This window comes from Electrophorus electricus, chromosome 18 (genome assembly GCF_013358815.1).
Source record: "Electrophorus electricus isolate fEleEle1 chromosome 18, fEleEle1.pri, whole genome shotgun sequence".
In the NCBI taxonomy this organism is placed as follows: Eukaryota; Metazoa; Chordata; class Actinopteri; order Gymnotiformes; family Gymnotidae; genus Electrophorus; species Electrophorus electricus.
In genome coordinates, this window is record NC_049552.1 from 11,550,614 (window position 1) to 11,564,199 (window position 13,586).

Genomic DNA, 13,586 nt, shown 5'->3' on the forward strand with positions numbered 1-13,586 from the left:
ACTCTGTCAGTAAGTTGCTTTGGATAAAAGCATCTGCTAAATCTAAAATAAGAACACTGTTGGGCCACCCTTGGCTTCAACATCATCCTGTGATTTCATGAGAGAAACCAGATATAGCTTCATGGTTGACTTAGACACTTAGTTTAGTTTTCCTCAACATCAGAAGAGGGTTTTCTGCTATTTGAGGAATACCAGGACCTGACTGACATGTTCAGTAAAGGGAGAGCAGCTGCTCTACTACCACACCGTCCCTACGGCTGTGCTATCAAGCTAATGGAAGGTGGTGTGAAAGAGTATGTCCACACCCCCTGTCCATTGCCACTGCTGAAAATGAAGCCATAAGGGAGGCAATAACTCAAGGATGCATACATCCATCGACTTTTCCCTGCAGTGGGTGGTTTCTTCTTTATTTCTAAGAAGGATGGAGGACGATGTCCTTGTATATATTAACATGGTCTCAATGAAATCACTATCAAATATCCTTATCCCTTGCTGTTTAGTCCTGTCAGCACTCAAATGAGGGGGGCTTTTTTTCTAGAAAATTGGACCTGAGCAATGCTTCTAATCTTGTCTGGATATGTGAGGAAGAGGAGTGGATCACAGCATTGGTCACCAATTCCGGACACTACGAGTACTCGGTCACGCCATACAGTCTTGCTAATGCCCCTTCCATATTTCAAACATTCATTAACAATGTACTGAGAGAAGTGATGGGTAGGTTTGTAGTAGCCTACATTGACAATATTTTTGATATACTCAAACTTTCCCCAATCACACTGATCATGACAGAACAGCCTTGCAAAAGCTCCTTGAAAATAACCTGTACGTAAAGGCAGAGAAATGTGCATTTCATCAGAAGAAAATGTCCTTACTTGGTTACATCATCATTGACACGGGGGGGGGGGGGTAACTATGGGGGACAATATGATGGATGTCGTAGTGAATTGGCCAGTACCTCAGTCTACCAATGTACTTCACCGTTTCCTAGGTTTCGCAATCTTCTACCAAAGGTTTATATGCAATTTTAGTTTAATATCTGTCCCTCTCACATCCTTATAAAGAGGGAAGCCTAGGTCTTTGTCATGGAAACCAAGAGCAGAACAGGCTTCTCAGGCACTAAAGGGAGCCTTCATTGAAGCATGTGTTGCAGCATAATTATCCAGGAGTATTCTTTGTTCTTGAGGTTTATGCTTCTGTAATGGGAGTAGGAGCTGTTCTTTCTCAGCGTCAAGGCACGCCTCTGAAGCTTCATCCCGTAGCATATTTTTTCTTACAAATAACCTGCAGAGAGAAATTACAATGTGGGGAATGGAGAATTGACAGTCTATGAATAACAATATACACCACTTCATATCCTTGTGTTTAGATTGTGCACAATCCAAAAGCCCACACTCTCTACCTGCTGATAAGATCACGCCTCTTCCTGTGCCTGACCTACCCTGGTCACATATAGCAACTGACTCTCACGGACCTGCCAAGATTTGAGAATAATACTACCATACTTACCATAGTAGATTGTTTCTCCAAGGCTGTAAGGTTCATGCCCTTACCTTCTCTTCCTTCAGCATTTAGAACTGCAGAGTTATTGTTTCAACATGTATGGAATTCCAGAGGATATAGTGTCTGACCTTGGTCCACAATTCACCTCACAGGTATGGCAGGCCTTTATGGAAAAGATGGGAGTCAGTCAGCCTAACCTTTGGATACCACCAACAGAGTAATGGCCAAATGGAGAATGAATCAGGAACTTGGGGAAATTCCTCAGACTAGTGCAGCGTTCAGCAAAGTGAATGGTCCAGGTACCTGGTATGGGCTGAAATGGCTCAGAATGCTATTGTTCACTTTGCAACTGCACTAACCCCATTTCAGTGTGTCTTAGGATATCGGCCTCCAGAACCCTCTGAGGCACCTGCTTGGATGAGTGGATGGAGAATTGAGCATATCTGTGAAAACGCACATCAACAGATCAGAAAAGCCCTTAGATGTTTTCAACATCATAAGGATTGCAGCAGATTGCCAGCACAAAAATTCCAGCCAGGGGACAGGGTGTGGTTATCCACCAGAGACCGAAGACTAACCTAACGGGGAGCATTAAATTAAAATCATGCTATCTTGGACTCTTTCTAATCCAAAAGAAGATTAACGAGGTAAAGTACAGACTGAAGTTACCACACACCTATCGCATATCTCCCTCATTTCATGTATCCCTCCATAAGTCCCATGTTCCAGGACCATTATCAATTAATGTAGGAGAAGACTCTGCTTTGCCACTGGACGTTGAGGGCTCGTCAACCTATACAGTTCATGATATCCTATCAGTTGTATATTGGATATTTGACTGTTCCTTGACTACACCTTTGGATACCCCTGTATCTCATTAAACTGTCATACTACATACAAATCCCTGTCTCTGCTCATCAAGTCTGACATCATTCCATTCTGACTGATTTGAGTTTCCAAGAGGGGCTCGTCATTCATTTTTCTAAAAACAGATCAAATATTGTAGACTATCAAACAAAATTAGCTTCTCACTATCTGGAGGTAGCAAAGACTTAACTTCATGTCAATGCGATGACCTTATGCCTCGGGTTGTCCGTCAAGCTAATTTGCGATCTGCTTAGACGTCATTACTTTCAACTTCTAAATGACTTTTAACTTGTTAGTAAGTCAGTCATTTCCCCCGCAAGCCATCCTACCGGAAATCGGAATCGTGGGGCGCCCCCTCGGTGTGTCGCAGTCGTTTACCTCGATTCACTCACACGGCCATCTTCTCTAAAGAACGAGGAGACGGTTGTACTAGACATGGCTGACTACACGAGCGTGGCACCGCCGTCCTCGAATTCCGGTGGAGGGATGAACGACGCTTTTAAAGATGCACTTCAACGAGCAAGACAAGTGAGTGGTTTCTTTCTTTCTTTTTTTACCTTTTCAAGTTTTCACATTTACAAAGCAGCGCCTTAGCATGGCCATCTTGCTAACTCAATAGTCATCTTGATAGTTTGGGGCCTGCTCAGCTAGCTCGCGTTAGCTAGTTCGCTGTCGGTTAGCGGGTTTCAACAAAGGGGCAACGCCGTGTTCGGTTTTACAGCTTGGCCGGTAGCTTTTCGATTTCTATCTCTTGGATAATAGTTGCCAATTACTACAATTATAATAATCCTATACATGTGCTGTTTTGTTATTTTTGATAACGATAAGGACGTTTGGACTAGCTATGCGAGCGACCTTGCTACTTAACGCTGCTAGTTAACTAGCTAGTTAGCTTATATAGCTAGCCAGCTACTTGGCTGGCTAACAAGTTCTTGAGATTAATTAGGTTACGCTAGCTGACTGTGCTTCTGACGAATCGCCGCGATTGTGATCTTTCATGCTAGCCATTATAGCTATCTAACCTAACAAGTAGGGTTTAATAAAAATATTCTAAAACGTTTACCACGTTTCAGCCAAAAGCTCGCAAGTCGCATATGTATAGCTAGCTACATAGTAGCGTTGTCTATCTAATGACACTAACGCAATATCGTCTTTCTGCTACCTGACTTGTTAGCAGTTTAACGACCTATTAACCTTACGTTTAAGTTAACCTTTGCCACTCATTAGGCATTCCGGTGGTATGTAAAGCGTAATCTGCCCACCATTTCCGCCACAATGAAGATTGTGATGTACGATTGCAATGCCTTTCAGATAGCAGCAAAAATCGGAGGCGATGGTGTTGTCCCCCCTCCTTCCACCAATGAGTTTGGATACGGGGGGCAGAAAAGGCCCCTTGAGGACGCTGGTAAGTAAACGTGGTGGTAAAGAACTGATTTATCATTTTGCACATTGGTAGCTAGCTATGAAAACCAAGTGCATTCCTTTGCAGTGTAAGCTCAGAAACCGGTAAATGTTGGATAGCTGTTGATTAGCTCTGGTGTCAGTAGGAGAAGCGTTTCTGAGTATGATGTCTTTTGTATGTTCAATTCTGCATGCTTCAGATAGATGGGCAGATGTTTTTTGGTCCTTTGGGGAAATGTATATTTCCTGAGCTGTCATTGGTGCTCAGTGTCTGTAAGAGTGATTGATTGTACTGACCCATATTTGTGTCTCAAATGTTGCTTTATCAAAATAACTTTTCATATAGAATAATAGTCTTGTATAGATGTCACGGCATTCCTTAAGTTTGTGTTCATGTATCGTCACTTGTATTCCACAGATCAGCCAGAAACAAAGAAAGTTGCAACGAGTGATCGTAAGCATCCCTGCCATTCTTATTTTTCATCTATCATGTGTGGCATCATAGTCAAAATAACAAGGTTTCAGGCATTGTGAAAGCTTTTGTTTTTCTTGTCTAGCTTTTTCCTCTGGCATGGGAGGCATGGGAGGAATGGGAGGCATGGGAGGAATGGGTGGTCTTCCAAGGTATTCTTCTTATTATTCTGGTAGTTTGCTCATCTTATCACATATTAACAATAATAAAATGTCTCCCACCTTTTGGAAACAAGTCTTAATTTCCTTTTCATTTATTTACTCAGGCCTACATCAGAAGAGTTCAAAGTTCCAGATGGCATGGTTGGCTTTAGTAAGTGCATTCTAAAATAGTTTTGAGATTTACAATATTGTTGTGTAAAGCTTGCCAAAAGGTTAATCTCAACATTTACATGCAGTTATTGGAAGAGGAGGAGAGCAGATATCAAGAATACAACAGGAATCAGGATGCAAGATACAGATTGCTCCAGGTGAGTGACCAGCCCTGGCATTTTAGACCCATTTCAGTGCTTTATGGAAGCCTTTTAGGACATGAAGTAAAATGTTTGCTTCCTCTCACAGACAGCGGTGGTATGCCTGAAAGGTCTGTGACATTAACTGGCTCTCCAGATTCAATCCAGTGAGTGGCTAATGTATATCTTCACATGGGACAGTGAGGTTTGTGCACTCAAGATTTTGTGCTGGCTTTCTAAAGGTAAAGGATAATGTTTGCACTCGACAGGACTGCAAAAAGGTTGTTGTCGGAGATTGTTGAGAAAGGCCGCCCCTCTCCATTTCACCATAGTGATGGGCCCGGGATGTCCGTACAGGAAATAATGGTGCCTGCCTCCAAAGCAGGCCTGGTCATTGGCAAGGGAGGAGAAACCATCAAACAGTTACAGGTGAGACCAAGCACACCCAGTGCACTGTTTCATGTTAAGTTATTTTTTGGTCCTGTGACTTAATTCTCTGCCTTTTAAATGATATAGGAGCGTGCTGGAGTCAAGATGGTCATGATTCAGGATGGACCACAGAACACGGGGGCAGACAAACCCCTCAGGATTTCTGGAGATCCTTTCAAAGTTCAGGTCAGTCCATTGTCTGCAGTTACTGGTCAGATGATATTTGAAACAACGTTCACACATTGATTTCAAATTGGTCGTCTGCTTGCAGCAAGCCAAAGAGATGGTGTTGGATCTGATCAGGGACCAGGGCTTTCGAGAGCAAAGGGGGGAGTATGGCTCTCGGATGGGCGGAGGAGACAGCCTGGATGTGAGTCAGAACCACGTGGCATGAGCCTCCGGTAGTAAGCTGATGGCACGCGGGTGAAGGGCTACTGTTTTAAAATGCTGCTCAACATTTCTCTTGGTGCTTCCTCCTCTCAGGTGCCTGTGCCACGCTTCGCTGTGGGGATTGTGATAGGCAGGAATGGCGAAATGATTAAGAAGATTCAGAATGACACCGGGGTCCGGATCCAGTTCAAACCAGGTGTGTAGCAGTGCCCAAGTTGAGTGACGCTCGTATCATGTTTTAAAAAGGTGCAGAACGAGTCCTGTTTGTGAGGATAGTTAATGGGAGCCAACACTTGTAACCACAGTGACAGTTGGTAAATATCAATGCATGGCAATTTTCTTTAAGAAAGCAGTGTTATTGTTTTGTACAACAACGAAAAGTGAAACTCAGAATTTACAGCTGCATTCATCAGCTCTATTAATGTAGCCACTTGGCCTGAGACCCAGAGCATGGAAGACTGTCATGCTGGCAGGAATTATGTGTGTGTGTTTAAAACACTAAAACTTTATACTCATTTGCTTCATACTCTTCTGCCCTCCAGATGATGGCAGCACGCCAGAGAGGATAGCTCAGATCATGGGCCCCCCTGACCGGGCGCAGCACGCTGCCGAGATAATCTCAGACTTGCTGCGAAGCGTGCAGGCCGGGGGGCCTCCTGGCCATGGTGGCAGGGGCCGTGGCCGTGGCCAGGGCAATTGGAACATGGGCCCCCCTGGAGGCCTGCAGGAGTTCTCTTTCACAGTTCCCACTATGAAGACCGGCCTCATCATTGGGAAAGGTTAGTCCTGCTGTACTGTTCCTGTGATTTACAGGTCTTCAGGAGTTAATTAGAATTGAAAATCATATTGTTACCCCTAGAAACTACTACAGCCAGTGATTTTATTGCAGATTTGCTCTTTTGGTAATAGATGCTGCATGGTGTGACCTTTTTTTTTTTTTTTTTTTTTTTTTTTTTTTTTTTTTTTTTTTTTTTTTTTCATTTAAATAGGGGGTGAGACCATTAAGAGCATAAGCCAGCAGTCTGGAGCCAGGATAGAACTTCAGAGGAACCCTCCCCCTAACGCAGACCCCAGCATAAAGATGTTCACAGTGCGTGGGACCCCACAGCAGATCGACTACGCCAGGCAGCTTGTCGAGGAGAAGATAGGAGTGAGTGGTGATGTAAAATCCCTTAGACTGTTCAATAGGGTGGATTCTAAGACTTGTATGTGATCGAATTAACAGGAATTTCTTCCCACTCAGGGACCAGTAAGTCCCATGGGTGGTCCCCATGGGCCTCCTGGGCCCCATGGAGGCCCTTCGCCACATGGTCCTCCTGGTCCACCTGGTCCCCCTGCCCCTATGGGCCCCTACAATCCCGGACCCTACAACCAGGGACCACCTGGACCACAGTAAGAGCAACATAATTCTCATCTTAATGAACTTGGTGCCCAAGAGTGTACTGGTGTCTTTGTGCTTTTGGGCACATTTGAAACTAACTACTTTTTAAAAAATGTTTTATTTTTTTTAAGAAGTTGCCTTCTCATGTTGTAAATATGGTTGAGTTATGAAAATATATCTTATATCCCTTTGACATTTGCAGTGTACCTCCTGGGCCATACCAGCCTCAGGGCTGGGGCAATGGATATCCTCACTGGCAGCAAGGTCAGCCAGATCCCAGTAAGTGCTTGTTCTGACCGTCTTTTAGTTGCGTTTGAAGGAAAACCATGCTGTTCTCACCAACAATCACTTACTTGGGCCGTTAGTTAGCATTAGTTCACCTTTACACATCGTGGAAGGGAGTGACAGACACTGTGTGCATGTTTTGCATTGTGCAGATAAAGCAGCGGCTGATGCCAACGCCGCTGCATGGGCAGCCTACTACGCCCAGTACCAGCAGCAGCCTCAGGCACCCATGACACCCACCACTGCCGCCCCGGGCACCACACAGACCAATGGACAAGGTAAGCCACGTGCTGGTCTCCTGTCTCCTCTTGCACACATCCCTGCCATCTGTAGTCACACAGAGGCCTTTGGACTTGATCTCTGGCCTACCAAATTACCTCTGCAGTGTAGCAAAGGCTTTTCTTTTTTTTTTTTTTTTTTTTTGGTTTTGTTTTTCTTTTGAATTCAGACAAACTGCTCCTTTTCTTAACCGTATGTGGAAAGGGCAGTGTCTGAGACTAACTGACCCTTTGGGTCAAGTGCAGACTCTCTGCAGAATGCTTCTCAATCATATTGTGCCGTATTTTTAACAGGTGACCCGCAGGCTCCAGGTCAGAGCGCTCAGACAGATTACACCAAGGCCTGGGAGGAATATTACAAGAAATTGGGTATAAATATTTTGCCAAACTTAGCTCCAGATTGTCTCGCTGTAGGGCCCAGCCTAAACAGCAGCACAGACTTGAATGGCCTGCCAGTACCTCCTTCCACGCAGAGCCTCACGCGGCTGGGCTTCATTTCTTTTTGCCACCGTGTGGGTAGTTTTTTGTCAGACCGGTCTGGCTCCCAGGCAGATTCAAGCTCCGCTGTGTAGGCTGTGCAGCTTTCAAGACGGAAAATTAATACACATGTGCCAGGGCTTGAGTTGTAGCAGACTTTTACACATGCGGCTGACTTCTCCATCCACATGCACGTACAGTAGACATTAGTGTAGTAGTGAGATTTGAATAAACTTTTCTTTTCGTGGTCCTCAACTCAGTTGGTTTATGCTGTTTAACTTGTGCTTCTTGAGCTGTGAGGTGCGAGTGACTTAAAAGCTTGTCCGATCTGTGTCTAAGGTCAACAAGGACAGCCGGCGCAGGATTACACAAAGGCCTGGGAGGAGTACTATAAGAAGCAAGGTAAGGCTCGCCCAGCTGTTTTCCCGCTTTCTTTCCCCTGCCCACTGAAGTGCATGTGGGCGACCCCCTTACTATGTTGCGGCTCTCTGCAATAGAGCTGCTGCGAACATGGGTGCCCTAGATCAAAGAAGTGGGTTTCTGTCCCACCACTCGGAGGTAGTGTGGCTGGGGTCGTTCCCCCGCTTACAAATATTGATTCAAACACTGGATTGTCAGCTGACGTTAGTTTGGTGCTGACATTTTTCAATGTTTTGCTAAGGTACAGGACAAACATTAGCCATGTCTTTGTATTCTGGGGCTTAATTTCCCTGCTATACACTGTATGCAAGAGTGGCATACCTATTCTTTTATTTAGTGCTTGTCAAACAAAGCCAACCCACAGGATTCTAGGTTTGACACCATGTTACTGTTCTCACGCTGGAGCTAATTGAAGCTCCGAACTAGTAACAGACGTTTGCTTTGTTCACCCTTAACAAACGGGTTGGCCATTGCAGGTCAAGCCGCCCCCCAGGCTGCTGCCGCTAGTGCCTCCCAGCCAGGAGCCCAGCCAGACTACAGCGCGGCTTGGGCCGAGTACTACCGCCAACAAGCGGCCTACTACGGCCAGGGCGGCTCCCCGAGCATGGGGGCAGCACCTCAGGCCCAGCAGGTATGCTCATACTAAACCAACCCACCCCTTGTATCGTGATGCATGTGTACCCTCCTGAATATAAATGTGGCAGTGGGTGCCCCTACGCCCTTTTTTTTTTTTTTTTTTTTTTTTTTCTTCTTTTTACATTTTTCTCCACAGCTTCAACAGGTCTCCAGACGTGGCAGGAAACCAAGACTTAAACAAACTCTTCTCTCCCTATACAGGGCTCTTTATCTCTTTATTTGGGCATGGGTGTGGGGTGGGAGAGGGGGCTGGAGCTCAGTGTTTCTGCTCTTAACATGTTGTGTATTTCTTATGTATTTCTTCTGCACAGGGCCAGTAATGCGAAGTGGACATAAAGTAAATGCTACATTGTCGAAAAAATCCTTTGTTAAATGTTTGGATGCAGACGCCTTGATGAAGATCTTAATTTTCTTGGTTTGTGTTTAAATTAGATTGCAAAATGGCTCCGGATTCCAAGTTTTCCTATTTGTTTTTCCTCTCTTGTATAAATGAACGGTTTGTTTTTAGTGGGGTAATATTGGTCATTCCAGCTCCTGTATTTCATTATGTAGTTAGAGCTCATGTCTATGAACTATAGTCTTTTTCCATGTAAATCATCTCAGTTTTAAAATGATATGCCTGTTGTGTTTTGCAATAAAACAAAATGAAACCTCCTGTGTTGGTAAGTGGGACAGCAAATATGGGGAATTGTGGGGGGGTTTTTTGGTTTTTTTTTGGTTTTGTTTCCCCCCTCCCCCCTTTTTAATTTTATTTTTTGGTAGGGGTGTTGGTTGTGTGTTTATACGGGAGGTGGAGGGGGTCGTAGTAAATACTTGCCGTGAACTTCAGACATTTTTCTCTCTCTCTCTCTCTCTCTCTCTCTCTCTCTCTCTGTCCAAATTTACTGCCTGAAAAATGACACTCCTGTCTGTTTCTCTCCAACTGTCTATACAGCTCCTGGTTCTTAATTTGATTCCTGGTCTTGTCTTAGATTTGACTGAAGTGATCAATGACGTTTGATTGCTTGATGAATGGCTCTAGTCCTGTTTTTATACTGCCTTTTTCCCTTGGCAATTGCTATGGTTGTAGGTGTAGTCAGGTGTATCTAAGAGAGGGAGTGACTTGCTGTTGGCAAGGTATGTTACCCATGCAATGACTGCTAAGCACTGAGGTGATGTTCTGTGTTGCAATGTTACCAAGTGTGCTGACTTAAGGTAGCGTGCACTGTTCATAATGTAAGAAACTTTCCCCCTCACAGGCAAGATTAGGACAGCGGTAAGCAAGTATGGCTTTTTACAGAAAGCAACAAAAACCTGTTCCTTTATAATGTGACTGCGGATGTGTTGCAAGCTTTTTAGTTGCTCTCTCTCAGTATGCTTTTTTTCCCAGGACAGATGTTTTGAAAGTGTTCAAATATTCATGTATTATAAATTGACTTGTCCCCTTTCCCCATTATGTAAATGTCTGAGATACTTCAAATTCTTTTTTTAATGCAAATACATACATACAAATATCTATCTATATAAATATATATACTTGCTGGCATTTCTTAAAATCTTTTGCGAATTTTAAAAAGCTGCAATGCGAAGGTGGCCATGTTTGCTTCGCCCGCTGTTGTGTGGCCATTCCTCCAGTGTAGGCCGTGTAGGTGTGCGTTTCTTTCGGGCTGAGGGGAGGCCACCAGTGAAATGAGCCCTTCACTGTAAGTACAAAAAAACCCAATGGCCCCACTTTCTGCTCTGCTGTCAACGCACTGTCTTTGACGAACCCAAATATAATGTAGTGCATAAGGTTGAAAATGTTTACCCTGAAATCTGCTTTTTTTGTTTTGTTTGTTTTTTGTTCTTGTTTTTGGGTAAGTATGTCTGGGCTGCAGTTTGATTTAACATGCAAAGTGATTGTCTCTTAAGCCTGTGACCTTACCCTTCAATTGGACTGCTACTGTTGCCTGTGATGTTAGATTTGACACCTAGCAACATGTCCACTGTTTTAGTCCCTGTCATGTCAACCAGTCCTTTATACTGAAAACTCTAAACTGAAATTTTCACCATTAAATGTTCAAGCCAGGGCAGCACATGTAGTTTGTCTTGCAGTAGAAGTTCAGAATACATTATTTCAGATATGGTCCTTTTTAAGTGCCATTAGATAAAATATTTGCCAAGTTCTTTTCCATTGCAATGTGTCCAAGGACAAGTCACCAAGCCGCTTAACCTTAGTGCTAGTGTTTAAGCACTTTTTCACCCCACCCCCCCAAAAAAAGCAACAACAAAAGGATTCTGTGGATTTTGGCTGACTTATAGTACAATTTTTAAGGCTCTTAGTTTTGTACCTCCGACTTGGTTGTGCGATTGCCATTGCTTTTTGAATTTTTATTTTTTTTGAAGCCTGTCAAATTGATGCAAATGATTCATTTGACAATGTCGATTGGTCACATGATGAGCAGTGCAACGTCTAATTTTGCAGTGTCATCCCAGACCTTAGGTTCTGCCACAATGACACAGGTAAGCTTAATCTAAGTAATGAAGTCTTTGACCTGTGAATCAGTCATGATGTATTTTACCTGACTCAACTAGACTTGTACTGCATTTTTGTTAAGGATGCAAATGTAGAGAATTTCTAGGTTCCTGTATTAGGAAATGCTCACATCAGTTGAAAGCCATAGGCCTGTAAAAGTAGTAGAATGTTCTGCATTTGAATTAACTGCATGTCAATGACTGGCACGTAGCTCAGTGTGATTTTATTTTTTTCCAATTTTCTCCCACGTGGCATACATATGCAAATTACAAATTAGCAGTTAATATTATTTGATTGAAATGCTGTCTTTATTCATCCAACGTTAATATAACTAATGCATATTCGTCTGTTAGTCACCTTGGTACTTCTGCTTTAGGGCAATGATAATGGGTCAAAATTACTATAGACTGTGTTCCCTGCCTCACCAATGCTGCATGCAGTTGGGATTTAATTTTCTTATTTTTTTAAATACCAGGGATCTGTCTAGTGATTTTCATTGATACTGAAGTGTCCACTGAAGTATATGAATGCTCACATGTGACTGGTTTAAACGCTGTGCTGTTGCCCCACTGTAGTTCTAATACACATTGCTGCCTTCATTCTCACTCACAGTGTTGAAGATTCTGCAGGCATAGTTCGTAGAATCAGGTCCTGAGCTAGGTTTGTCCCTAAGGAGGAGTCCTTTCAGTCTGTCCCTCTGCTGAACATAGACCGTTCGAGGGCTCCATTTATAAGGTAAAGAAAATGTCATGGGGAATCTGTGATTTGCAAAGTGAATGTCATTCGTACAGGGCAATGTTTGTTCATGTTCTGCTAAGATCGCATTTTCTTAAGAACAGTAATGACATGCTTTTTGAATTTGTCGGTTGATGAATGGCTTGTTGAACTCTTCCATGATTTCGTATATGCTTTGCTGTTATGGGTAGGGATTGTAATGTGCATCAATACAAAGATAGTTGGTTCATGACCAGGAACTTTTTTACGTAGTGTCTTTACAGACTGAACGATTTTTGGCAGTTAATAGGAGAGTTTCATTGAATTTGTTGTCCATTGCTGCATATGTTCTGGTATGCATGCAATATGCTCTTTCCTTCTGAGCAAACTGTTCACAACAGAATTCGTGGGGGTGTAGAAAAGAAGACATAATCGGAGGCTAACTGAGAAATTGGGAGCATGCCTTAGAGGTAAACAAATAGTCTTGTGCTGTCAACTCAAATGTGTTTTTTGTTTTGCTGTTTTGTTTTCTGAGAAATGTTGAATTTGACTGAGCATTGTCCATCAATAAAATTGTAATATTTGGAAGTTTGTCATCAAAAATGTTAATGGGCCTCTTGTCTTAACTTTCATTACATTGTCAGATCGGTGGGCAAGGTATATTTATCACGGCAGAGTAAGTCTTTATTCTTCACACATTTCCAGCAGCAAAAGGTCAGGTTGTCTTCAGGATCAATATATTTAAATTATTTTAGCCTATGTTTACTGTTCGTTTTTCTACAAAGTAGTTTAACATGATTAAGGAAACCAATGCAAGTAGTGGGAATGTGGATGACTGCTAGAACTTGTATTTGTTACCCTCTGATAAAGTGGGTAGAAACTAATATCTGCAATCTTGCTTTGTAAAACCCTTGAGGTTTTTTTTTTTTTGTTTGTTTGTTTTTTGTTTGTCAAATACCTCAAGCGACAAATGGAGAAGATTCTCGTGCTCTCTCTCCACAATCACACACATGGCTCAAGTGTTCTTTATGACTTCCTTTTGCCTGTTTATCTTCTCACTGTTAACTGAGTGCAGACCTCCTGTGTAAAATAAACTGAAGTTTGACATGTGGGGTTAAATTCACATTGACCAACAGCCGCTGGGTACCTCAGTTTTGATATTGGTACCATGAATAAAAATCGGCGTACAGAACTAATGAGAGCATCTCTGCATTAAAGCTCAGTTGAGTATGTACATCTTACTCTTACCATTTTACCCCTTGAATACCTGATGACACCTTATCCCTGCTGTTTATTAAGAACACCTGTGTACTTATTTATGTAACTGTCCATTTAGGCAATCACACTTTTGGTGTGACCATTGGGGGAATGGGGATCTAGTGTTATTGTGG

At 43.0% G+C, this 13,586-nt stretch overlaps 1 protein-coding gene across 4 annotated transcripts; it reads left to right on the plus strand.

The window, feature by feature from the left end:
* The first annotated feature begins 2,728 nt into the window (after positions 1-2,728).
* Positions 2,729-12,804, plus strand: fubp1 (far upstream element (FUSE) binding protein 1). Of its 4 annotated transcripts, XM_026998293.2 has the most exons (20): positions 2,729-2,895; positions 3,679-3,772; positions 4,187-4,222; positions 4,326-4,392; positions 4,506-4,552; positions 4,638-4,709; positions 4,801-4,858; positions 4,961-5,120; positions 5,208-5,306; positions 5,392-5,490; positions 5,604-5,706; positions 6,053-6,289; positions 6,500-6,660; positions 6,736-6,902; positions 7,094-7,170; positions 7,329-7,454; positions 7,749-7,823; positions 8,271-8,333; positions 8,828-8,982; positions 9,299-12,804. In XM_026998293.2, the coding sequence occupies exons 1-20, from the start codon at positions 2,803-2,805 to the stop codon at positions 9,305-9,307; spliced, it is 1,998 nt and encodes a 665-aa protein (XP_026854094.2). In that variant the 5' UTR covers positions 2,729-2,802; the 3' UTR covers positions 9,308-12,804. The 4 variants fall into 4 exon arrangements, with proteins under 4 accessions (XP_026854094.2, XP_026854096.2, XP_026854095.2 ...); XM_026998295.2 differs by lacking the exon at positions 7,749-7,823; XM_026998294.2 differs by lacking the exon at positions 9,299-12,804 and having other exon boundaries at positions 6,754-6,902; positions 8,828-9,278.
* Positions 12,805-13,586: the final 782 nt, after the last annotated feature.

Bases quoted from the DNA above. Each gene is read 5' to 3' on its own strand.
- fubp1 (XM_026998293.2), top strand. From the start codon at position 2,803: ATGGCTGACTACACGAGCGTGGCACCGCCGTCCTCGAATTCCGGTGGA. The intron at 4,223-4,325 runs GTAAGCATCCCT...TTTCTTGTCTAG, and splicing joins GAAAGTTGCAACGAGTGATC to CTTTTTCCTCTGGCATGGGA. The intron at 6,661-6,735 runs GTGAGTGGTGAT...TCGAATTAACAG, and splicing joins TTGTCGAGGAGAAGATAGGA to GAATTTCTTCCCACTCAGGG.